The 23905-nt window shown below is 41.3% G+C and overlaps 1 protein-coding gene across 5 annotated transcripts; it reads left to right on the top strand.

Annotated features, from left to right (window-relative positions):
- Positions 1–2082: 2082 nt before the first annotated feature.
- On the top strand, positions 2083–22561 carry LOC116867719 (thiamine transporter 2-like). Of its 5 annotated transcripts, none has more exons than XM_032857404.1 (7): positions 2083–2198; positions 3385–3466; positions 14717–14868; positions 16821–17646; positions 19231–19423; positions 21079–21220; positions 21971–22561. In XM_032857404.1, the coding sequence occupies exons 3-7, from the start codon at positions 14719–14721 to the stop codon at positions 22145–22147; spliced, it is 1488 nt and encodes a 495-aa protein (XP_032713295.1). In that variant the 5' UTR covers positions 2083–2198; positions 3385–3466; positions 14717–14718; the 3' UTR covers positions 22148–22561. The 5 variants fall into 5 exon arrangements, with proteins under 5 accessions (XP_032713295.1, XP_032713294.1, XP_032713293.1 ...); XM_032857403.1 differs by lacking the exon at positions 2083–2198 and adding an exon at positions 2664–2878; XM_032857402.1 differs by lacking the exons at positions 2083–2198; positions 3385–3466 and adding an exon at positions 4682–4964.
- Positions 22562–23905: the final 1344 nt, after the last annotated feature.

Raw genomic sequence — 23905 nt, 5'->3', positions numbered from 1 at the left:
TTTTTTCCCTGTTTCCCATTGCATTTGACACAAATGAGCACCTGTCTTCCCTAATAAACTTTCATTCTCTTCCTAGTGACTCCCTCTCATCCTCTGTGTGTTTGCCCATTGTGGACACCCCAGTGCCTGACACTAGTCCTCTCCTCCATTTTCTATATCCTCATCTGATCTCTACTCTGTCTTCTTTTTCTTTTTTTCTTTTCCATAGCACCTAACACTTTCCAACATACCATAAAATTCTGGAATTTATCATGTTGACCCCATGGTATCCCCTCTGTCTCATCCCATGCACAAATGTACATTCTGCAAAGCAAAGATTTCTCACTCTTTTGTTCACTGAAAGTATCTCAAGCACCTCGAACAGCATCTGGCACATAATATATACCCAATAAATTGCTGCTTTTCTTTTTTAAGAATTTATTTATTTATTTATTTGAGAGAAGAGAGAGAGTGGGGTGGGTGGGGAGGGGCAGAAGGAAAGGGACAAACAGACTCTCTGCTGAACAGAGAGCCCAGCTTGGGGCTTGATCCTATGATCCCAAGATCTTGACCTCAGCCAAAGGCAGACACTTAATTGACTGAGCCACCCAGGTGCCCATAAATAGCTTTTTTTTTTTTTTAGATTTTATTTATTTATTTGACGGAGATCACAAGTAGGCAGAGGGAAAGGGAGGGGGAGGGGAGCAGGCTCCCTGTTGAGCAGAGAGCCCAATGCAGGGCTCGATCCCAGGACACTGGGATCATGACCTGAGCTGAAGGCAGAGGCTTAACCCACTGAGCCACCCAGGCGCCCCCATAAATAGTTTCTTCATGAATAAGTGATTTTGTAAACTTTTTTTTTTTTAATTATGAAACATGCCAAATATAAACAGAAGTGGAGAATATAGTACAACACCGTCTTAGGAACCATCACCCAAGTCAACAATTATCAACATGACCAGTCTCTTATCATCTATGACCTCATCTATACCCCTCCCAATAGTGGATAATACATAATGAAATCCAGACCTCTTGTTACTTAATCAGCAAATACGTTTACATTCCTTCAAGTAAATGAATTCCTCATCATCTCTCTCTGATTTAGACTATGGCCAAGGGCTCTCAGAGAAATACAGAAGGAAACTCAAGGTCCAAAATGAGCTCCTCTCTTCGCAGAGGAAATGGTGACACCCTGGACCTTTAAGAAAATTCCGGTGTCCTCTGGGAAGGCCTGTCAGTCAACATTCAAGGGCACTCTGTTGCACAATGAGCAGGGTACTCCCACTCCCAGTGGGTAGCCCGGTAATTTATAAATCAATTTTCTGCAAATCATAGGAAGGTGAAAATAGAAAATCCAAGCCAAAAACGGAACAGTGACCCAAAAACACATGGGAGACTTGTAATCAATTTCACTTCCAGTCAGAGTACTAGAAACCAAACAGTATTTATCTTTGGGGAGGGCTTTCCATTTACCGACAGATAATGAAAAAGATTTTTGTTTTTGTTTTTTTCCCCCATTTTAATCAATGAGAACTTCATAATGCTTTTTTTTTTTTAAACCACCTCTGCCTAACAAAAACTTTTTAATAGTTGAACTATTTGTGTTGGAAAATTCTCAAAGCATAAGAAAACTATGCCACCTCACAACCTTAAAAATAAAATAATAAAATAAGATAAAACAAAACAAAACAAAATAAAAACACAGTGACTATAAACATTAACTCTGGAGCCAGGATGCCCCAACAAAAATCCAGACTTCTCCATTCACTAGCCCCACTGCTTTCTGCCTCACTTCAGCGCAGGATGGGCATCTTAACTGTGCCTCTTATAAGTTTTGGGGAAAAGTAAATGGATTTATAGGCAAGGACATATTTATAAATAGATGCACACTGCATTCAGTTCATGCTGCTTTGTTACATTGATATGTCAGGCTATTACTGTAAGTTGCTCCTTTCGGGTTCCAATACCTGGGGGACCAGGTAAGCTTTTGTCCGCAGATCTCAGATTTCCTCCTCTGAGTTAAAAGGTTCGGGAGGCCTCTAGTTAGCATATGCAAAACGTCGGGGCGGGGCCTCGGAACTCGGTATGTGGCAGTCTCCCGCCCCCGCCCCTACAGTCAGCGCCAAGCTTCACCCGGTGGGTCGGCCGAGGGGTCCTGTCCCGGGGGCTTGTTCTCTGGGGATGTGAGCGATCTGGCGACCAGACACCCCCTCCTCTAGGTAAGACTAGCTGCGGGAGGCGAATTTCTGGCAGAAACACCATCACCCCTGGGCTGCAGCACTCCTCTGTCTTCCAGTTTCCGCGGCGCGGGCGGGACGAGTACCTGCGCGGCAGTGGACAGGTTGGGACCGGCCTGGATTCCATCGCGGGCCCTGGGCGACGTCGCGCTGAGGCCCCTGTGCTCTCCTGCCTGCGCGGTGCTGAGGCTCCCCAACTAGGTCTGCGAGAATCTCACTTTCAGCCATCTGCCAAGCCAATTAAATGAGACCACGACCCCGGTAAATGGCCAGCATCCCCCATCGTTATTCCCACATGCACAGCTTCTAACTGAAAGGAAACGAGCGCAGAATTCTAGATCCCAACCCAAGAACGGAGAAAAAGGCCCCAGTGAGAAAAATGGGACCTGGAAATGAGGGGACATGAGACTCTATTTAGAGACTAGGTTAGTTGAGATTAAAGGAAAACACAACCATATCTTACAATAATATTTCTGGGAAGGATACCTAATTATTTGTCAAGTCAGGATTGCGCTATAAATGTGCAATAGATGTGAGGATTTGGATTACTTAAAGTTTGAAAAGAAAATGTTCTCTACAAATATTCATACAGAACTGTCTCTGCTGCTATCAAGACTGGAACACATTTGTATCTCCTAAGGCAAAAGTGTGTTTTCATCAAGGTACATATTTTATTAATTTTTTTATTTTTTAAAGATTTTATTTATTTATTTATTTATTTTTATTTGACAGAGATCACAAGTAGGCAGAGACAGGCAGAGAGAAAGGAAGGGAAGCAGGCTCCTTGCTGAGCAGAGAGTCCGATGCAGGGCTCCATCCGTGGACCCTGGGATCACGACCTGAGCCGAAGGCAGAGGCTTTAACCCACTGAGCCACCCAGGTGCCCCAAGGTACATATTTTAAATAGAACCAAACATAACTAACTTCTGAATATGTTTTTCTTCACACTGCCTTGGAAGTAGCTGAAATGAACAAAAATACTAGGTTTGCTCAGTCATTATTGTTCAGAGATTATCAATGGTTTCTAAAAGTTGGGTAATTCAAGGATAAATATTTAAATGAATTTAGGCGAAGTTACTTACTGTGTCTGTTTTCTGAAATTACACTCTCTGATCTATGAGTGCCCAGCTGTGTTCATTCTGGTTGAATTTGCTATGTGTGTTTACAGGAAGCAGATGGGAAGGAAGCTTTATTGAGCAGCTGCTATGTGCCTAGAACGAAACTGAGCAGTTCCTGAACAACCTCATGAGGTGGATGTGGTTGTCCACATTTGTTTCTTTTTTAATATTTGAGAGAGAGAGAAAGAGAGTGCACAAGTGGGCGGAGTGGCAGACCAAGGGAAAGGGAGAAGCAGGCTCCCTACTGAGCCAGGAGTCTGATGTGGGGCTCATCCCAGGACCCTGGGATCATGAGCCAAAGAGGCAAATGCTTAACCAACTGAGCCACCCAGGCTTCTGGTTATCCACATTTTAAGTACAGGCTTGAGGAGGTTAAGTACTTGCCACAAACAGGGGTGAGGTGAGGAGGAATTGGAGCTCCAAAGTCATGTTTTTTCCACTGAACTGTGGCCACCACAAACCCAAACCTGAAAAGAGAGTGGGGGATAAAGCCTAAAGCCGGGAAGGTCTGCAGTAAGATGTCAGAGTTTTAAATAGTCCATTCAGTTATTAACAACTATTAGCAAATCATTTAGAATAAAGGAATAAATTGGAAGTTATTTGGATAGGCTAGAGACATGATGAATGGTAACAAGTATGAAAAGATAATTTTGGGGGGTGCCTTGGTGGCTCAGATGGTTAAACATCCAGCTCTTGATTTCGGCTCAGGTCATGAACTCAGGGACATGAGATCGAGCCCCCCATCACACTTTAAGGGGGATGATCTTCTTTCAGGATTCTCTTTCTCTCCCTCTACCCCTCCCACCCCTCTCTCTTAAATAAGTAATCTTTAAAAAAAAAAAAAAAAAGATAATTTTTGGAAAAGGATGAGGTGATGAAGGATGAAGCCTGGAAGGGGATGATGACTTCATCAGCAAATGTTTCACACGAGCCAAAAAGAATGATGCCATAGATGACAAAATGGGGTCCGAAACATGTGTTCAAAAGATCACTTGCATCTGCTCTTACAGTGGTCTTGATCAGAAGCAGAACTCTTCTGGCCTGCATGTTGAGTATGCATTTCATACCTCATTCATGCTCTTGAAGTTGTGTGGAGAGCTTCATTTCCGCAAACTTCCCTAGTGTTTGCTTTTGTCATTTTTTTTTTTTCTTGGAGGCTGGATGGAGGAGGGATACAGAAACCTTATGAGTGGTTGGTAGGTGATAGTTCTACTTCCTGGTTTCCTGAGATTCTAAGTAACTTAATAGAAAAATCGAGAAAAACTAGATTATTTTAGTTCTAATATTTAGGAAAAAGTGTTTTTGATATGTTTACCTCTCTGTTGTTTCACAAAGATCTGTTTCTCTGTTTGTTTGGGTTTTTTCCTTCTAATGAGATTCCAAAAAGAGGGTGGCTGCGGAAGAGGTGGGTTCCTGTGTCGCAAGCCCTCAGAAGGGGGTGGGCTCTGGTGTATAAAGCCATTGCTCTTGACAGCTCAGTTCTGAAGGACTCCAGACTCCTAGGAGAGGGAGGGGCAATGGGACAGGGTCTCCCAGGAGGGAACATCAGGAAGGAGGAGGAGTTGGATCTGAAGGCAGGAAACTGGACTCGGTTTTAGAAAGAAATAAGCTCAGGACACAAAAGAAACAGGTAATTCTGATTTCTCTTTGTGTTATTTCGAAGGATGTTCTGTGTGACCAGGCTTCCAAAGCTTGTGGGTCTGTCCTAGCTCTGATTTGTGGGCACAGTTTCTGTTCTAAATTTTCTAGGGAAGACCCAGTTAGAAAGATGCTGTTCTGTTTTCAGACTGTCCCATGTAGAATTTGAAAAACTTCAGTGCTTACAACAATAAGAAAAGTCCAAGGCTGCAGAGAGTCCCACAGAGTGAAATGTTTTTAAGGGGTAGGGGATGGGGAGAAGGAGTAGAATGTATATTTTTTTTTTTACTTAAGACATAATCTACATACAATATAAAGTATGGATTTTAAGTTTGAGTGTTTGCAATTATATACACCCATGTATCCATATCTCATCAAGATATAGGATATTTCATCACTCCAGAAAGTTCCCTTGTGCTCTACTGCAGTCAGTTCCTCCCCTGTCTCCCACCCTGGGCTACCTACTACTGATCCAGTTTCTACATTGTAGATTAGTTCTGCTGGTTTTAGGACTTTATATACATTAATGGAATCACAGTTTAGTGTCTGGATTCTTTGACAGAGCATAACTTTTTAAATATTCGCGCAAGTTGGGCAGTAGTTCAATGCTTCTTGTTGCTGATTAAAGCAGTATTTGTTGCTTATATATATAATATTGTCCATTCACTTTCAATAGACATTTCAGCTTCTTCCTGTTTTTTCACTATTGTGAATATATGAATTTTCTTGTATAGAGTGTCAAATGGTTTCCCAAAGAGTTGGTATCATTTTACTTTCCCACAAGCAATGTGTATGAATTCTAAATCTTTGTTAACATTCTGTTTGCTAGTCTTTTTGTGCTTAGATGTCCTAGTGGTTATAAGATGGAAAACCTGTGGTTTTCCTTTCCATTTTCCTAATGGTATCTGTTGAGTAGCAGATACGGTTTTCTGATGAAATCCGATTTATCAATTTATTTTAAGTCGAGTCTTTCTTACCATTTTGGTGACACATTTTGCAATCCTTGTGTCATAATCATCTGTTTTCCCTAGAGGTTACTCTGTGGTTCCTAGAATAGATGACGTCAAATTAGTTTTGGCATATGGAGTGAAGTAGAGATCAGTGAAATGCATTTTAAGTAAGATGAAGGCTAAAATACTGGAAATTGGTGAAACCACCCTCCCATCCCTGATTTTGCAACAGAGGAATCATAATTTAGCAACTCCCTGCGATCACTTCCCCATGCTTATCTCCCGCATTGGCTGGCTTGACTTATGCAGACAGTCCCTCCCTTTATTTGGATGTTTTCACTCAAAGTCCTATTCTCTTCTCCATTAATAGCAAGTAGATTGAAAGGCATAATTAGTGTTATACTCTGCTGTCCGTGACAGGCATATATTTCAGTTCTCAGTAGTCAGATTTCGGGTTTGCTTCTGTCTGGTGAGGGGCTTGGCTCCAGCAGCGTTGAAAAACTTGAACGGTGAGTTTTTGGAAAATGGGACCAATACTGGCCCTCACTCTGTTTTTAAAACAGCTTTGGAGCTTGGGGAGTGAAACCCTTTGCAGATGTCATCTCTCTTGACCTGATGTCCCAAGTCCTTTGGCATTTAGAGGTGGTGAGATTCATGGTTATTTTAAAATGCCAACCTGAGGCTGTGTTACTGGAAATTGATGTTTTGACTGCAGTAAAGGTTCTGGAGAATAGTGTAAAAATTAGGCCAGCCCATTCTCGGAGGCTGGTTGCCGTGTCAGGCACCCTTTCTGAGATGACTGAAATGTTTGGTAGGGGGAATTGGACAGGAATTGAGTGGAGACTGGGGATTCTAGATCGTTTTCTCCAAACATATTAGCACCTCAGTTAATCTTGGCAGCATCTTCTAAACAAACACAGAAGGGGATTTGAGGAAATGGTTCCTTTCTGCTGACCTAGTCTCTGATCCACCAGGCCCTCGGTTGTGGGAAACCTTTGGAAAAACCACATTTGGAAAACACTTTGCTTTGATAGGTCATCTTGTTCCTCGGCATCAGGGAGGCCACAGCTCTGAAGTCTCTAGCAGTGGGAGGAGAATTCCATTTTCTCAGAGTGGGCTGAGGAATCTGATCACCCTAAAGTCCCCCTAACTTGGGAGGTCCACCCAGGCCTCAAGGAGACAGGAGGCCCACCAGTGTATGCCAGTTTCTATAGTTCTTCCTTTTTAATAGTTGCCTATTGTATGCAAATGGAAATACACTCCTAGAAATATTTGTGGCCACAAAGTTTTCATATATATACACAGTAGTACACATGTATAGCCTATTGTTTAGGAAATTGGACACTTTCCATGCCTGCCACTTAGATAAGGTCTACATTGGCACAGGCCCAATACAGTTCTCCAGGGCATAGATGAAAAACACATGAAAATTTTTAAACGGACAAATATGGAAAAGGTTTAGTTCACACAATGAGTCTATAAGTTAGTTAAGGAAATACAGCCAAGTGACTGGCTGTAGACTTCAGCAACCAGGAAATGTGAGTTCTAGGTTTACCTTACAACTCAATCCAAATGGGGATCCTGGCAACGATAAACAAAAAGTTTTCTTTTCTCCATACCATAGGATTATAACGACCAGTGAACTTCTTTTGTGGTCCATATAAGTAAATTGGAAATTTCGAGGACACTATTATAAGTCAAATAATACTTATGATTATTATTATTAAAGCTATGCACATTCATACAGAAAAGATATTGGCCTGAAGCCAGTTGGAAAGATTTAAAGACATGGTTAAAAGAATTTAAAAAAGGGAAAAAGTCAATAATATGGTAATAATTGGTATGAAAGCACAGATAAAAACTTGAACTCTGAGAGCAAGAGATTGGAAACACACATAAGAGGATGAATTAAAAGAAACTGTTCTAAGGAAGATGAGAATAAAAATAATGAGAAGCTACTCGGCACAACTTGATCATAGCTGAAACATAAGTAATCCTTACGTTTTTTTAGGAGATGGGGAAAGGTCTATGAGCACCATAAAACAAAGTTGGTCTCACTACACTCCCCAGGGAACTGTGATTCTGAAGAAGGCTACAGCATCCTATGGACCCTGAAGAAAGGGAAGTGGCAGCAGAAGTAGGTGGCCTTCCAGATATAGACCCCAAGTAGAGACTGAGAGAAGAGACCAGACTCTTTCTGGAGGGTCCTTGGTGAATTTTAATGAAAAAAATCATCCTTATTTTCTTACCAGCAAAAAGAGTGAGGAACAGATCATTTCCAAGGTAATTTAGGTGCGTCACTTCCCAGTGCAAAGGTGTTCGAGGTCTCCCAAGCTATAGAAGGTCACGTGTGCTGGCTGGTAACCCCAACAGTGCATGTGGCCCATTTACCACTGGGGCCCACGTGATGTGTTGCACATGTGCAGATGGCGCAACTGGGTCAGAAGTAGGTGCTCTCTAGTCCACTGGGCAGGCAGAGCAAAGAGACTGCACCCCGCCTGAGGCCACCAGAGGCTAATGCCCAGCATTTACCTCCTCCATCTGTTGTTGCTAAACCTCTGAAGAGCTCTCCCACACTGCCCAGCTGCCCCAGGTAAGCTCTGGGGGAGATACAGCTGCTGCTCCATGTCTCCTTCAGAAGGAGCAGCTGATTCTCTCAGTCTTTCATGTTATTTCTGGCATTTTCACTATAGATTTCAAATCAGGATAGTCCAATAAGCTGACTTTGGTTTAAAGAATATACTTTTATTGTATTTTCTTTTAACCAACTGCCCATAAGATGTTCTTGTGCTTTTGAAAAGTGGTAATGGAGCGTATGAGCCATATATGAGAATTATTACTATAGGAGCAAATTTCAAGAGGATTATCTTATTTGGAAAACACAGTAAGTGAGAAAATCAATCTGATTCCTGTCCTTGAATAAGGATCAATGAAGTGAGGGAAGGTTTAGAGTATTCTCTAGGAGAAGGATAAAATTACAAGGTCAAAAATAATGATAAATGGAAAAGTAGCAAAAGGACAGTTTTTTCCAGGATGGTGCTTTGCTGTGAAGGCTGAGACCCTCCAAAAGAGAACAGGTATTCTATGATGACCTTAACAGGGATGCTTCTGAGAGACATGAATAAATATTTAGTCCTATATTTTCCTCTGCAACTTCTTTTTTTTTCCTTTTTTTCTAAGAGAGATAAGAGAGCTTGGGTGAGCATGGGGGAGGAGCAAAGGGAAAAGGAGAGAAAGAATCTTAGGTAGGCTCCCCACCCAGTGCAGAGCTGGACACGGCACTCAGTCTCACGACCCTGAGCTTGTGACCTGAACCGAAATCAGGAGTCGGACACTTAACCAACTGAGCCACCCAGGCACCCTTTTCCTCTACAACTTCTAACCCCATGACTGTGTCCCACAGAAAGATGTAATATACATTGTGATCATTCTTGTATATTTCTATATTGATAACCCAAAAAGAGCTCAGAAAAAATTAGCCTCACTCTGTGGTGTACTTTGATACCTATTATATTTTATCTGCAAAGAGGACATAAAAAAAAAAATCCTGTTTGCAACACACTAAATTTTTTCGCCACCCACGATCTGAAAAACATTATTCTAAAATAAGTGGGAATTGGAAGCTCCAGGCTGTGACCAGGTATCTCAACAGGGAGGAAAGATTACTGAACTTGGAATTGGGAAAACCAAGCACAAGTCCAGGCTCTAATGTTGGTTAAAGGTGACAACCTGCACACATATTCCTGCCTCTGGCCCTCGATTTCCTCATCTATAAAATGAGGCCAATACCATCTTCTCTGTCTACCTCACAAACCTGTCAAGGAAAAAAATGAAATAATTTTCCAAAGTGTAGAAATTACAGACTGTGTAATTTGAGTATCATTGTCTGAGTCATGATGGCCCCAGAGAGCGGCGTCTCCCCAGTAAGACAAAAATAAAAGACGGTGATCAATACTTTCAAGCTTTTATGAGACCATTAGCCAGAGGTTTCTCCAGGATAGAGGGAATGATTTGGGCAGATTGTTCAGTTGGAAACCTAGAGGCCACGTTGACAGTGCCTGTGTGGATGGCTGATGAGGAAACGAGAGGAAAATATCCAGGATGCGGGAACCGAGCCACAGAAGTAGAAGGAAGATGTAAACTTGGCGCAACAGACCTGACCCTGACTCAACCAACCTTTCTTAGCTGAGTGGCCATGAGGTTTGAGGAGGCTCCATTCCCATATCTGAGAAACTGGGGACACTTCAGATACTTATTGAAAATATGTAATGACAATTGATCCTTGAACAACATAGGGATTAGGAGAGCCAACCCCCTACATGGTTGAAAATCCACTTAACAACTTCTGACTCTCCCCAAACTGAAATATGAGTAGCCTACTGTGGACCAGATACCTTCCTGATAACAAAAGTCGATTAACACATATTTTGTATGTTATATGTATTATATACTGTATTCTTTTGTTTTTAAGATTTTATTTATTTGTCAGAGAGAGAGAGAAAGAGAGAGAGCACAAGCAAGGGGAGGAGCAGGCAGAGGGAGAAGCAGGCACCCTGCTGAGCAGGGAACCCGACATGGGGCTTGATCCCAGGACTCTGGGATCATGACCTGAGCTGAAGGCAGATGCTTAACTGACTGAGACACCCAGGTACCCCTTTCTACTGTATTCTTAAAATAAAGTAAGCTAGAGAAGAAAACCATAAGGAAGAGGAAATAGAGTTACAGTACTGTACTGTTATAAAAAAAAATCCTGCCTATAAGTGGACCCATGCAATTTACACCTGTTAAGGATCAACTACATATAATATTAAATATAATAAATATATATTATAGGAGTGCCTGGGTGGTTCACTCATTAAGCGTCTGCCTTCAGCTCAGGTCATGATCCCAGGGTCCTGGGATCGAGCCCCGAATTGGGCTTCCTACTCGGCCCGAAGCCTGCTTCTCCTCCTCCCACTCCCCCTGCTTCTGTGCCTTCTCTCACTGTGTCTCTCTCTGTCAAAAAAATAAAATCTTAAAAAAAATAAATATATTATATATTACATCATATAATTATATTTATTTAATAAAACCAAATTTAATAATTATAATTATTTGTATAATAAATATCTTATATAATTATTATATAAAACACATAATTATAGATCAATATGTATAATATATATAATTAGGATTGTTCTAAGGACTAGAGATAATAATTATGTACAGCAACGAATACAATATTTGGTGTAAAGCAGGAGCCAAGCAGACAATAGCTGATAGATTGCTGTCATTTTACTTGTGTGACTTGCAGCCTCTTACATAAGTAACAGAAGAATCACTGCCTTCAGATGGTGGGTGAAAGGTCATGCTGGGCTGCTGGGCTGGAGAATTTCAGATACATGTTCGCTGTATGGTATTTATTCAGAGTGAGACACAGACACTCCAGAGCCTCTACTGGAAAAGGCTTTCAGCTGCCTGGGAAGGAGTGGGTCACAAATAGGGAGTGATTTGTGCACATGAAAGGGTTCATGGGTTGGGGCAGACAGAGTGTGAGAGGCATGTCCAAAACATCAGAGTCACCTGAAGATGTTTCCAAATGTCCTGGACTCTTCAGGGCCTGGAAAGCCAGAAAAGAATTTCAGGGTCACATGTCTATGTGTAGTTTTGCAAAAACTTCCTGGACAATTTCCATCCACTGCTCTCTCCACCTTGTTAAGCTCCAAAGCTGTGGCATGCAGCCAGTTTGCCCCGGGGCATGGGAAGAGGCCAAGTGGTCCTTGGGCCTCCTGTGTCAGAATCATTCTGTATAAATGCAGATTCCCTGGCCTCCTGAGCCACACATTAGGGATGGAGTCCAGGAGCCCCTATTTATCCAGTTCCCAGGTGATCTGATGGGCGAGTCAAGTTCACCAGGTCTTTGTTAAGTGGCCAGAGTAAGAAAGGATTCTGGAATGAGGCCAGTGCTAGACAAAGAGACCCTGGGCTAGGGGAAGGGGAAAGAACAGCCAGATACTCGCCTCTGAGACGTCTCCCAGTAGGCAGTGACTAGGCTGGAGCCCTGTAAGCTGAAGGCAAGACTTGGCCTGGAAAGGGTCTGGTCACTCCTGCTGCTCTGCCCAGTCCTCCCCGGGCTAAAGGATTCCTGCTCATATTTGGTTAGATGCCTTACTTATTTCCTCTGGCAGAAAATCTAGCTTTTGAGCCTGTGTTTTTTTCTGTGGGAAGGAGGCTGGCAAAGGAGCAAGGAAAGGAAGCCCAGCATCCTCGGATGCAAGTGTGAGCCCCCCAGATCTTTCTCAGTTTTCAACTACGGTCAGAGATCTTCCCTTGTTTTTGCCTTGTTAAGCTAGAATCACTATGGATCCTCCAACATGAAGAGAGAAAAGGGGAGAGAGATGCCATGTGTTTGTCACTCTGTGCCCAACATAGTGCCTCCAGATATCAGTCAAGGTGCTTGGTGCTCACAGAAAGTGCACACATGTAGTTCGCATCATTACCCCATTTTAGATGCACTTGAGACACTTGTAGAATTAAGGACCTCCTTGGCCTTCACCTGATGCAGCTAGCAGTACACTCTGGAAATGCAGACAAAGCTCTACTAGTTCTCGGTGGTGAGGTTTGACGTTCATCCTTTTCCTTCTGCTAGACATACGATGTGTTGGACACTGTTATAGGCACTAAGCATAGAGCCATGAACCAACCAAACAAAAAGTCCTGCTCTTCTGCTTACACTCTAATGGGACATAGACTGTCTTATTCTGTGTGACCTTTCCAGCCAAATCCATTGGGTAGGAGTATTAGGATAGTAAAGAGATGAAGGGGTAGATAATCCAAGGGACTCCTAACACCCCAGGGAACCATAGGAGCAGACCTAGTTCTCTGAGATGTATGGAGAAGATGATGACTTTGAAGGTAGCAGACAATCCACAGTCAGGCATAGATGGAAAGAATGTTCTAAATGTAGAGTCAGCGGATGTTACCCCATTAAGACCATGTTTTGAAAGATAGCCAGGCCTCAGTAGTTGCCTTCCCATGCCAGACTTTTCTACAATAACTGACTCACAAAGAAAGAAGGCCCCAGTAGTTTGCCAGTGTTTCTAGCAACAACCCAGGAAGGGATAAATCCCAGACATTGAAGGCTGAGGACAGTCAAACACAGTATGCTTCTAGCAAAATTTTCATATTGTCAGCATTACTCACAGTTATAATCTCATCCAAATTCTGATTTCCGTTGTCTCTGCACTGTTTCTATCAAGGGTCTTGTTGACATAAACAGAGGCAGTGTTCCCCTCGTTTAACTTGAGAGGACTATGCCACTGTCTGGGGTCAACTTGTGAAAAGATAGGGTGGTCCAGTAGGTCCTCCACACCTCCCTATGCCCTAACAAATTCCTCTTCTTGGATACCTGGAATTGCATCCAGGGACTTGCTCTTCTGGAGTGAGCATCACTTTCCCTCTCTCTTGGGTCCACTTTCAAGCTACTGTTGGTCCTGGAAGCTCAATGAGAGATCCTTTCCTTGCAGTGAGGAAAGAAAGTGTTTTCATGAACACAGTCATCCTAAAGATTCCTCACTGCAAGGAAAGGTTGTCATTAGGTTGCTGCCAGCAGCCCAGGAAGAAGGGCCACCAGAATGAGGCAGAGTGGAGCACAGGAGAGGACCCAGAGAGAATTCCTAGAGATCTGGATTCAAATCTTGACCATGTGGTTTGAAGCCAATTGTAGGATACCTTGGACCTCTTATATGCTCACCTGGGAATTTGGGAGAATGCTATCTATTTTACAATTATTATTAGGACTTAATTAGATAATATGCAGAAAAGCATCCTACAGCAAGTTTGTTTCCCCATCTAAGGCCACCAAAAAGGTGGAGGCTTTGTGAAAAAAAGCTGGATCCCAAATATGAAGTGAGAGGGAATTTTCCTGTTTCAGATTCTCCTTTGGATTTTCTGTCTGAAGTTTGAATTTCAAGCAATTTTATTTGTGGCTTAGGAAAAAAAAGCATGAACTATTAATCAGCTCCCTGCCCTACTGAGTGGTGTGAAACTGCAGACAGAGAGAAGAAATGGGCCAAGCGGTAATGAAAAGGAGAAGAGCAGTTTACAAAGTGATGCCTTGCCTTCCCAAAGTAGACTTAGCATCAGTCTGGAATGGAGAGAGATGGGGAAAAATGGCCAGTCAGATATTTATCTGGCTTAATTGTTTTAACTAAAGAATTACAGATTATCAGGTTGAAGACACCTAACAAAAGTGTCTAACAAAAACACATATGTTATGTGTCAAGCACCATACAATGCAAGGGACAGTCTAATGGGGAGATAAATGTATAAATAAACACATGTCATTCAGTGTGTAGAAGATTTCAGGGTCACAGTACAAAATAGAGTGAACGGATTAGTAGTAACTTGAGCCACTAAATCTGCAGTAAGTTGGATTTGACCTCCTAGAGGTACTTGACCTACCACGTGGACACCAATAACTCACCAGCCAATGTTTTACTTTACTTTCAAGTATTAATTAAACCATGTTTATCATTTATTAGTAAGTACTCCTTACCATGTTCATGATGAAGAACACTAAGGAGGTGTAACTGTCCCAGCAATAATGAGTAAGAAACCCATTGACAGAGGATGGTTTGACTGGAGCCCCAAGGAATATTTGAGAACACATTCATCACTCGCCTTTCCATTTCAACTGCAGACAGATGAAACTTTATCCTTTCACAAAACATTTAGAGATCGGTTTTGCATTATATCCAGGATGCCAAAAGTAATTAAACATCAGCTAATTTTGACTTTGTTTCCATTTGATCAGCCATGGATTGTTTCAGAACTTCACCAAGTCATTCCTGGATTTATCCCACGGTGATCCTTTGCTTATTTGGATTTTTCTCCATGATGAGACCCTCAGAACCCTTCCTTATACCGTATTTATCTGGACCAGATAAAAACCTGACCAGCTCAGAGGTAAGTGAATATACATACAGACATATCTTTTTTTTTTTAAGATTTTATTTATTTATTTGACAGATCACAAGTAGGCAGAGAGAGGCAGGCAGAGAGAGAGGGAGAAGCAGGCTCCCCACTGAGCAGAAAGCCCAATGTGGGGCTCGATCCCAGGACCCTGGGATCATGACCTGAGCCGAAGGCAGAGGCTTTAACCCACTTAGCCACCCAGGTACCCACATACAGACATATCTTAACATGGTTTAATTTTACAGGATTTGAACAGGATGTGGGGTTAGGGCTTCATTCTACTTGAGACATTAACCCATTGACCTCAGTGATCCCATTTTCATGATATTTGCCATTTAATACAATGATTCAAACTACTTTCCCTCCTCACACTTACAAAAATGGGAACAGTAGTACATTATATATCTAATAAATATTTTAACTTTTATGGAGTTCTACCATTAGTCTTAACCCATAGTAACTTTCAGGGAGGGCTCAGTTGATTCTGTTATACTAATCCTAGAGTAAAATCTCTGCTAGGCCTCTAGTCCTCACAGACTTTTGGGCTGCAGAGGTATAAGCAGGATCTGATAAAGAATCATATCAGTTCTTGAGGATAGTCACTCAGTTGTGAGAAACTATCAACCAGCCGGAGAGACATTAACAGCTTTATCACAGTTTTATCTTCCCCAGAAGGCCAAATTCTCTTACTTCAAAGATTCATGTCCTTTTTTGTAATAAATGCAACAAGAAAACGTACTCACCCAACTGGATAATTACCCTGCTCTGGTTTTATCCCCATCTCCAGCCAGAGCCACGGAAGTCCTGCAGAGTGTGGCTTCACCTGGAAGGTTCCTCAATACTCGTTAATTTGGTGATGAGAAAAGCAAGCTTGTTGTGCGGTGATGTAAGATCAGTTTGCCACAGCTGTGTTTCCAATTTTCTCCAGGTAGAAGCCTATCATGATGAAGACAAAACAAAGGACTAACAAATACAGGTCCCAAATCAAACAGTGAACCCAGTGGGGTCTGCTTCTGCAACCACTATGGACCAGTTAATGTACCCAGGTTCCAAGGTGCCACTCAGTCCCACTAGCCTTTCCAATCACTGAACTTTCCCTCGCCATTGACCTTGGGGTCCACAGAGGTTGCTATGGACAACAGAGGCACAAAACAAAGGCTAGTGTGGTGGAGCTGCACCCACACCCATATCTTGCCCCAAAGATCAGCCCCTTCCGTCCTTCCTTTCTAGGAGTGATCACTGAGGTCCACAGCATTTCTGAGGATAGCTGCGAAATACCCACATCAAGTTGAGGCCAGAATTGAGTAAGCAGAGATTAACCAGTAGAACTGGGAGGGGAAAGGCTTTGGGAACCCTGCAAATTTGGCCAGGAGGAAAATCTAATGCATTACTTGTTCCCACTTTGTAATTCTTCAAGGTTATTTACTCTTTGCTGTCTTCACAAGTGTTCATTAGACATTTATGTTCGTAGACATTTATGACACGATGATGGATCAAATAAACAAAAAGATTGTCACTTCTTCTAATTTTGTAGCCACTTTGTCTGATGTTAAAAATCTTTGAACAAGAATGAATGATATTTTTGAAGAGCCTGAAAAACTCCAAAGTGTCTGTTGAGCATTTTTTAATTAATTTAACTCAAATGTATATACTATTTAACTTTAAGAGAGTTCAGATTGCACATTAAGCAAATATATTCTTATGTTGGGAGGTGCATACATTTATAAACTGGTTTTGTTTTGGAGAAGGGGGAGGAGCTCTCTCTTCCTAGAAAATCAGTTTTCTCTTGTGCTTTTCCATAATATGAAGAACATCCCATCCAACTGGATATGGAATTTGCTATTGGGCAAGCCACCTATACCTTAGTAACATACTACGGAAAAGGTATTCCTTTCCCTTCCCAGTAGCCTCATGGTCACGTGCTTCACTTTTCAACCTCACAGATCACAAATGAGATCTTCCCAATCTGGACATACTCTTACCTGGTGCTGCTGCTCCCCGTGTTCGTCCTGACCGATTACGTCCGCTACAAGCCAGTCATCATCCTGCAAGGAGTCAGCTTTATCATCACGTGGTTGCTGCTCTTGTTTGGCCAGGGAGTGAAGGCCATGCAGGTGGTGGAGTTCTTCTATGGGATGGTCACCGCCACCGAGGTGGCATACTATGCCTACATTTACAGCGTGGTCAGCCCCGAGCACTACCAGAAAGTGAGCGGCTACTGCAGGAGTATCACGCTGGTGGCCTACACAGCAGCCTCGGTGCTGGCCCAGCTCCTGGTGTCCCTGGCCAGACTCTCATACTTTTACCTCAACGTCATATCCTTGGCTTCCGTCTCTGTGGCCTTTGTTTTGTCCCTTTTCCTGCCAATGCCCAAGAAGAGCATGTTTTTCCATGCAAAATCCAGCAAAGAAATAGGGAAGCAACCGAACAAAAATGAGGCGTCAGATGCACCTTACAAAATTAACACACCAGGCGGTGAAGAGAATCCCACTTCAGAAATACCCACCATATCAGGGAACCTGGATGGTGGTCCTTTGAGCAGCCCGATGCCACGAAATGTAGCGTTGAATGTTTTTGTGCAGTGGTTCCAAGATCTGAAGGAGTGCTACTCCTCCAAGCGACTATTTTACTGGTCCCTATGGTGGGCCTTCTCCACAGCAGGTTTTAACCAGGTTTTGAACTATGTTCAAATCCTGTGGGATTACAAGGCACCATCCCAGAGTTCTTTCGTCTATAATGGGGCAGTAGAAGCTATTGCAACCTTTGGAGGTAAGCAGACATTGATTTATCTTCCTTTAATGTCTACCCCCATTAAGTTTATCTCTTCAGTTGCTAAACTCCATGGTGGTAAACTGGTTCTGTTTGGAGGGCGTATTAATATTCTTTTTTAAATAGAAGTCACTGGAAAAAAGAAAAAGAGGACCATGACACTTCTATTCAATGTGGTAGAGTTATAGCCAAATAACTCAAGAGCTCAAGATTAAGCACCAAATGATTAAATTCTGGCCAAATTCTTAAGATTCCAATTCACCATCAGGAAAGGGGTTAATAATGCCACTTCTTCTTCCAGGTTATTTTTATATCCAAAGGAAAATACTCACCTTGTATATAAGTAAGGAGATTTTATTATTTTGGTAAAATAGATTGTACTATCAAGCCTTCCAAATTACAATGGGAAGTGTTTTGTTAATAAAGGACTTGATTTAGCTAGTGCCCACCTTTAGCAATTCTCGGTTCCACACCAAAAATTTCCCAAAGTAGCTTTCTTAAGAGATTTAAGTGAGAAGTGGAATAAATGTGAGAGTCAAGATTCCAATATCAAAAGGAAATCTGCCTTTGAAGTTTACTCTACAATAAATATTTATATCCTGGTAAGTGGAAACTTTAATTCAACTGAGACTTTAAAGATATTTTCTAGGAAGTAGGAGATTTCCACACCCTCATTTACCAAAAATTTCAGAAACTCATGTGGTGTCTGTTCTCTTATTGTCTCTCTTTTGGGAGGCTTCACCTTAACTCCTGCACACCAGGACTGTGCTGGAATTGGTTCACTGAAATTCTTTCTCCTATGTTCCAAATTCTGGGGGAGAGGGGAAAGAATTTTATTTCCTTTGTAGCACTGATTCTTTCCTGGCTCACACATGGAAAAGTTAATCAAATATCAGTGATTTGAAACATAAATACCTTTCATTTTGATAAAACGTTTTACCTTTCATTTTGATCAAAAGAACTATAAATACTGTCATGAGTGCCAGTTATTCAATCTCTTAAACTCCGTAAGTCAATACAGAGTTCACTGAAAATCTCAAGTAAATGAGACCAGATCTCAAAGACACTGAGATGAAGACCAGAAGGTTTAGGTGAAGACTCAACTTTTCTACCCAGTGCAACACATCCTTAACCCATTGACAATGAACCAGAAAGGCAAGTATGGACAGGCTAGGTATACTATCAGAGCAGCTCTTTCACTCTTGTCTGTCCCAGCCCCTTGCATGTTGTAGCAAGTGACTGGGTTTGTGTATCATTCCTCCCCACACTGCTGTGAACCTTTCTGACCCCTTTCTAAAGAACCTTTCTGGCCCCTCTCCCGGGTGCTCTGCAGGGCATGCAGCAGATGCCAATTAAAATTGTGGCAACTACCGGACTGAAAGAAGAGGAGGTAAAGAGAGAAGCTAAAAGAAAACACGGTTGAGAAAAGGATAAATCCACGTTTAGGTGGATCACACTGTTTCTGTGAAAACCACGTATTCACCTTGTAGATTTGCCCAGGATGTGGCTTTGTAAAGAGAGCATGTTGACCTATCCCATGTGCAAAGTCAATGTGTTGGAGTTCCCTTAATGTTTCTTTTTCAGGGGCTGTGGCTGCCTTTGCAGTGGGCTATGTGAAAGTCAACTGGGATCTTCTGGGGGAGCTGGCCCTAGCCATCTTCTCCATCATTAGCGCAGGCTCTCTGTTTCTCATGCATTACACGACTGACATCTGGGCATGCTATGCTGGCTATCTGATATTCAAGTCCAGCTATATGCTGCTTATAACAATAGCAGTGTAAGTATTACCAACCATTTCTCTCCACTCCTGAAACCACACCTTATTCTCTCTTCACTAGCATTTCTACAGTTCCTCGCAGAACTTTGGAAGGATTTTAATCAATTGTAGTATTTTAAATGTTGATTATGTATTAAATGGGACATAGTTAAGCCATGTTTTCACTTAACTATTTGCCCTGTGAATGTTACTAAGATTAGTCGTCAAAGAAAAAAAGAGTTCTGTGGGTTCATAACCGAAAGCAATGATTGTGATTTTTATTTCAGACTCTTTGGCCTAACAAGGTGTGGTGCAATCTGATTTTGAATGATTACTGTTAATTTTGTTTAGTTGTTTGTGTCATTCCAGGTATGTACTTTTGTGTGAAGCAAAATAGGCTCAGCAAGTTATAAAAAGTTGGATATTGAAAAAAGTAGATGCACTGATTATAAAAAACTGTATATCCCAGAAATCATATTTTTAACAATGAAAAATGTTTTGTTCCATATGGAAGTTCAGAGGCAGCTGACTATAGGAAATGGGCTTTGGTATTAACCAAAAGAGATAAGAAATATTTGAATTTCAGATCATTTGAAAGAAGTAGAGCCAGAAACTTTGTTAAGTTTTGGGATTTAGGGGCACCTGGATGGCTCAGTGGGTTAAGCCGCTGCCTTCGGCTCAGGTCATGATCCCAGGGTCCTGGAATCGAGTCCCACATCGGGCTCCTTGCTCGGCAGGGAGCCTGCTTCTCTCGCTGCCCCTGCCTGCCTCTCTGCCTGCTTGTATGTACTCTCTCTCTCTCTCTCTCTCTCTCTCTGGCAAATAAATTTTTTTAAAAAGTTGTGGGATTTAATGTGTCAAAAATGTTTGATAAGGAAATGACGAAACAGGAATATAAGCAGACTTCGAAAAGATCATGGAACAAAAGAAAGAGAATAAGCTTGTTGGCAAGTTTTTTAATGGAAATATGTCAGTTTAATGAATCAAACTCATGTCTCTTAAGTTTCTCTTTTCATGCGAGAGGATATTGTTAAGGTAGGATTATATTGCTTCTTTTCATTTTAAGAATCTTCAGAACCAAAAGTCTTTTGCCTCTGTTCCACAGAAGAGCTCTAAATAACATACACTAGCCAGTCATTCGTGAGTCGTAAGATGTCAAAATCTATATAATTATTAAAAACAAACTAATTACAGATTCGCTCAGTTACACAGCCAGACAAGATCTGGATCTTCCAAAGAATAAATACCTCACCTACCCAAGTTTGAAACTGTTGATACAATTGACAGTAAAAAGAATAACTCTCCAAATGATTCCACAGATGGGATATTACTGGCATTTTCATAAAAATTCACTGTGAAACAGTATCTAAAACCAGATAGCATCAAATATTCTCAGGTAATGAGAACTTAGAATATTTAGTTTTCACTTCTGGAAGCATTAAATTGGATTAGAGTAATTGTGCTGTATTTCCTCAATGGGTATTTTAATTCAGCCTTCAACTGTATTTTTAAAATTAATTCCCTTTCTTTGTCTCCCTGTTTGTCTAAACTGGAGGAGATTTAGACAGAGTATTGGTTACAAGACATCGCTTTTATCTTCAGTTTCTGCCTTTTAAAGATAAGAGTCCCTTGTGTGTTTTGTTTAAAAAGAAATGTAATTCAACATTCAATGACAGATTTCAGATCGCAGTTAATCTGAGTGTGGAACGCTACGCCCTGGTGTTTGGAATGAACACCTTCATGGCACTGGTAATTCAGACCATTATGACAGTGATTGTTGTAGACCAGAAAGGACTCAACCTGCCAATCAGCATTCAGGTAAGCTGCAGTTGCTGTTTTCCTAGTCAGGTAGTTGGGGGAATGCAGAATACCTAGATAATCCAATATGTAATTTTTTGAATTGCTTAGTTGGGCAAATTTTAAAATAAGTAATTCCTTAATTATCATATCGTAACACAGGTTTTCAGCAATAAGCACAGTCAGTTAGTGTTTGCCTGTGGCTCCTAACACCTCATCAGGTGCTACTCCGGTCATTGTGTCCCCTGTATGTCTGCTCTCCCACCCATCATCCCCTTCCAAGGGTTAGGAGATTTGACTAGAAATGGTACATGGCTGCACAGCTCAGTTCCTTTTCCCTACTCTACCACGGGACTTGAAATTAGCCCAATTTTACATTTTACATTTGGATCTGGGAAAGGGAGGGAAAAGCATGTAAGAAGTAGCCTCATTATATAAAATTTACTCATAGCATTGCACTACCCTGCAGACATAAACACATAGATCAGTGGGATTTAGTGTTTTTTCACTTTGGTGGTGTTAACTGGGGTTTGAACCCAAGTAACCTTGGCTCCAGAGCCCACCTTCTTAGTTACTGCATTTCTTACACTTTTATAGCTGATTCTTCTAAGACAGAAGAAAATATTGTGCAAATCTAAATGACGCATGTTAAAGTCCTAGGTCTTAGTTATCCCACAATCCAAGCAAGTCAGTGCCATGACTGTGTATTATCAATGATATACACAGTCATATTTTATATGTGTCTAATTAATTCCATTTGTTTTTCTCTAGTTTCTAGTTTATGGGAGTTATTTTGCAGTTATTGCTGCCATTTTTCTAATGAGAAGCACATATATCATCTACTCAATCAAATGCCAAAAGCAAGCACAGAGCTCTCCAGCAAGTCAGAATCCAGATGAGCTCCACCCAGAGGGACCAAGGAATGTCATTACAGGAACAAAGCTCTGACCTTACGGCAGCCACTGCATCCACTGAACAAGGACCTTCTTGGTCACAAAGTCACTGAGCGTCATAAACTGACACACTTCCAAAGCCTGGATTTCAATGAACTTTTTCAAAACCACAACAAAATCTTAGTTTTAGACCAGATACTACATGCCCAGCTGGATGCAGTTGACAAGACCCGTCACCTCAGTCAAATAGCCGACGTTGGGTACTCCAACGAGTAGCAAGGATTGGGAAGTTCTGGTTTTGGTTACTCCCTAGAACATATCAATGGCATGGAAACAAACCACGAGAAAACTTCACTCAACCTGCAGTTGATGTTCCCCATTCGTAAGCAGAAATACTAACTGAACTGACCCCTTTGCTTGTTTTAGATATTTTATCTTACCAAAACAGGCAAGAGATGGACATTTTTTTTTTTAAATCACATAACCATTTGCCTCCTTCTTTCATTAACTGTATTTCTATATTACTTGCAGTTCTCTGTGAGAATTTCAAGGTCTGGTCCCATTTCTAAGGACCTTTCTTCAATCCTGACAGCATGGTATTATTCACAAGCTATTATTTGATTATATCACCTACTTAATTCCGTCATGATTACTTTTTACTTCGTGTTCTGCTGAGCTTTGTTGTTGAAACTTGACCTCAGGAATAGCCCCAGACATTCCTCTGTGCCCAGAGAATGACATTCAAGTCAATTGCTGGGGGCCCTAGGGGTCGCAGTGAGTTTTCTCCCTACTATGACCCTAGATGGGTGTTTCAATGCCATGTCAGTGTGATCTCTAAAATAGAAAAACTTAAGTAGAAATTTCCAGAGTTTCTAAAAGTATTTGTAAGTAAGAAAACACTGATGAGGGGGAACACCTACTTTTTAAATGGCAGAGATTGTGCTACATAAAATAAGGTGTGCAAAAATATTAAAGAGCCTTTCTAAATTATTGATGAATTGTGCTGAGAATCGCCTGTGCTTGTGTCCTTTGAAACTTCAAAAGAGGACACATGGAACAGTCTGCCATGGAAATAAAGAATGCTGATTCAAGATTTATGTTTCAAATACACTTTTCTCCAAATTCTAACATTTGATTACGGACTGAAAATAAAATTCAGCCCCAAAGCCAACACTTAGTTAGTAGAGAAAACTAATGACATTCCTACTTCTATCAAAACCAAGGAAAGGATGATCACTATTATTCTCATTTAATTTATTGTACTAGAAGTATAAGCCAAAAAAATTACACAAGCAAAAAAAAGAGAGAGAGAGAGAGAGAGAAGAACTGTAAAAGAGAAAGTAGAACTCTCACTATTCTGAAAGCAAGTATATACCCAGGAAACTCAGCTAAAAGCTGAGATCGCAGCATATAGAAAGTATATGAAGCTAACTGCCTTCATGATACAAGGACCATTTAGAAGATTCATGGGAGTAAAAGACCCAATTTATGGTAGGACAAAAATAATACAAAATAACTACATGCAATCTATTTAATAAATGTGTGAAGCATATATGAATATGCCTACAAACACTTCTGTAGATTACAAGGTAACACCTAAACACATGGAAAAGCGTATCTTGTTCTTGGTTAGGAAGAAAAAATATATAAAGATATCATGCTTTCCTTTTTTTTTTTCTTGTTAATATATAATGTGTTATTTGTTTTAGAGGTTCAGGTCTGTGATTCATCAGTTTTATATAATATCCAGAGCTCATTACTTGCCCATCACCCAGTTGTCGCATTCCCTCACCCCCCTCCCCTCCAGCAACCC

The sequence above is a fragment of the Lontra canadensis genome, unplaced genomic scaffold (genome assembly GCF_010015895.1).
Source record: "Lontra canadensis isolate GAN:19392208 unplaced genomic scaffold, GSC_riverotter_1.0 scaffold13, whole genome shotgun sequence".
Lineage (NCBI taxonomy): Eukaryota > Metazoa > Chordata > Mammalia > Carnivora > Mustelidae > Lontra > Lontra canadensis.
This window is presented reverse-complemented; position numbering and strand designations above follow the sequence as displayed.

Bases quoted from the DNA above. Each gene is read 5' to 3' on its own strand.
- LOC116867719 (XM_032857404.1), top strand. From the start codon at position 14,719: ATGGATTGTTTCAGAACTTCACCAAGTCATTCCTGGATTTATCCCACG. The intron at 14,869-16,820 runs GTAAGTGAATAT...TCAACCTCACAG, and splicing joins AAAACCTGACCAGCTCAGAG to ATCACAAATGAGATCTTCCC. The intron at 19,424-21,078 runs GTAAGTATTACC...ATTCAATGACAG, and splicing joins CTGCTTATAACAATAGCAGT to ATTTCAGATCGCAGTTAATC.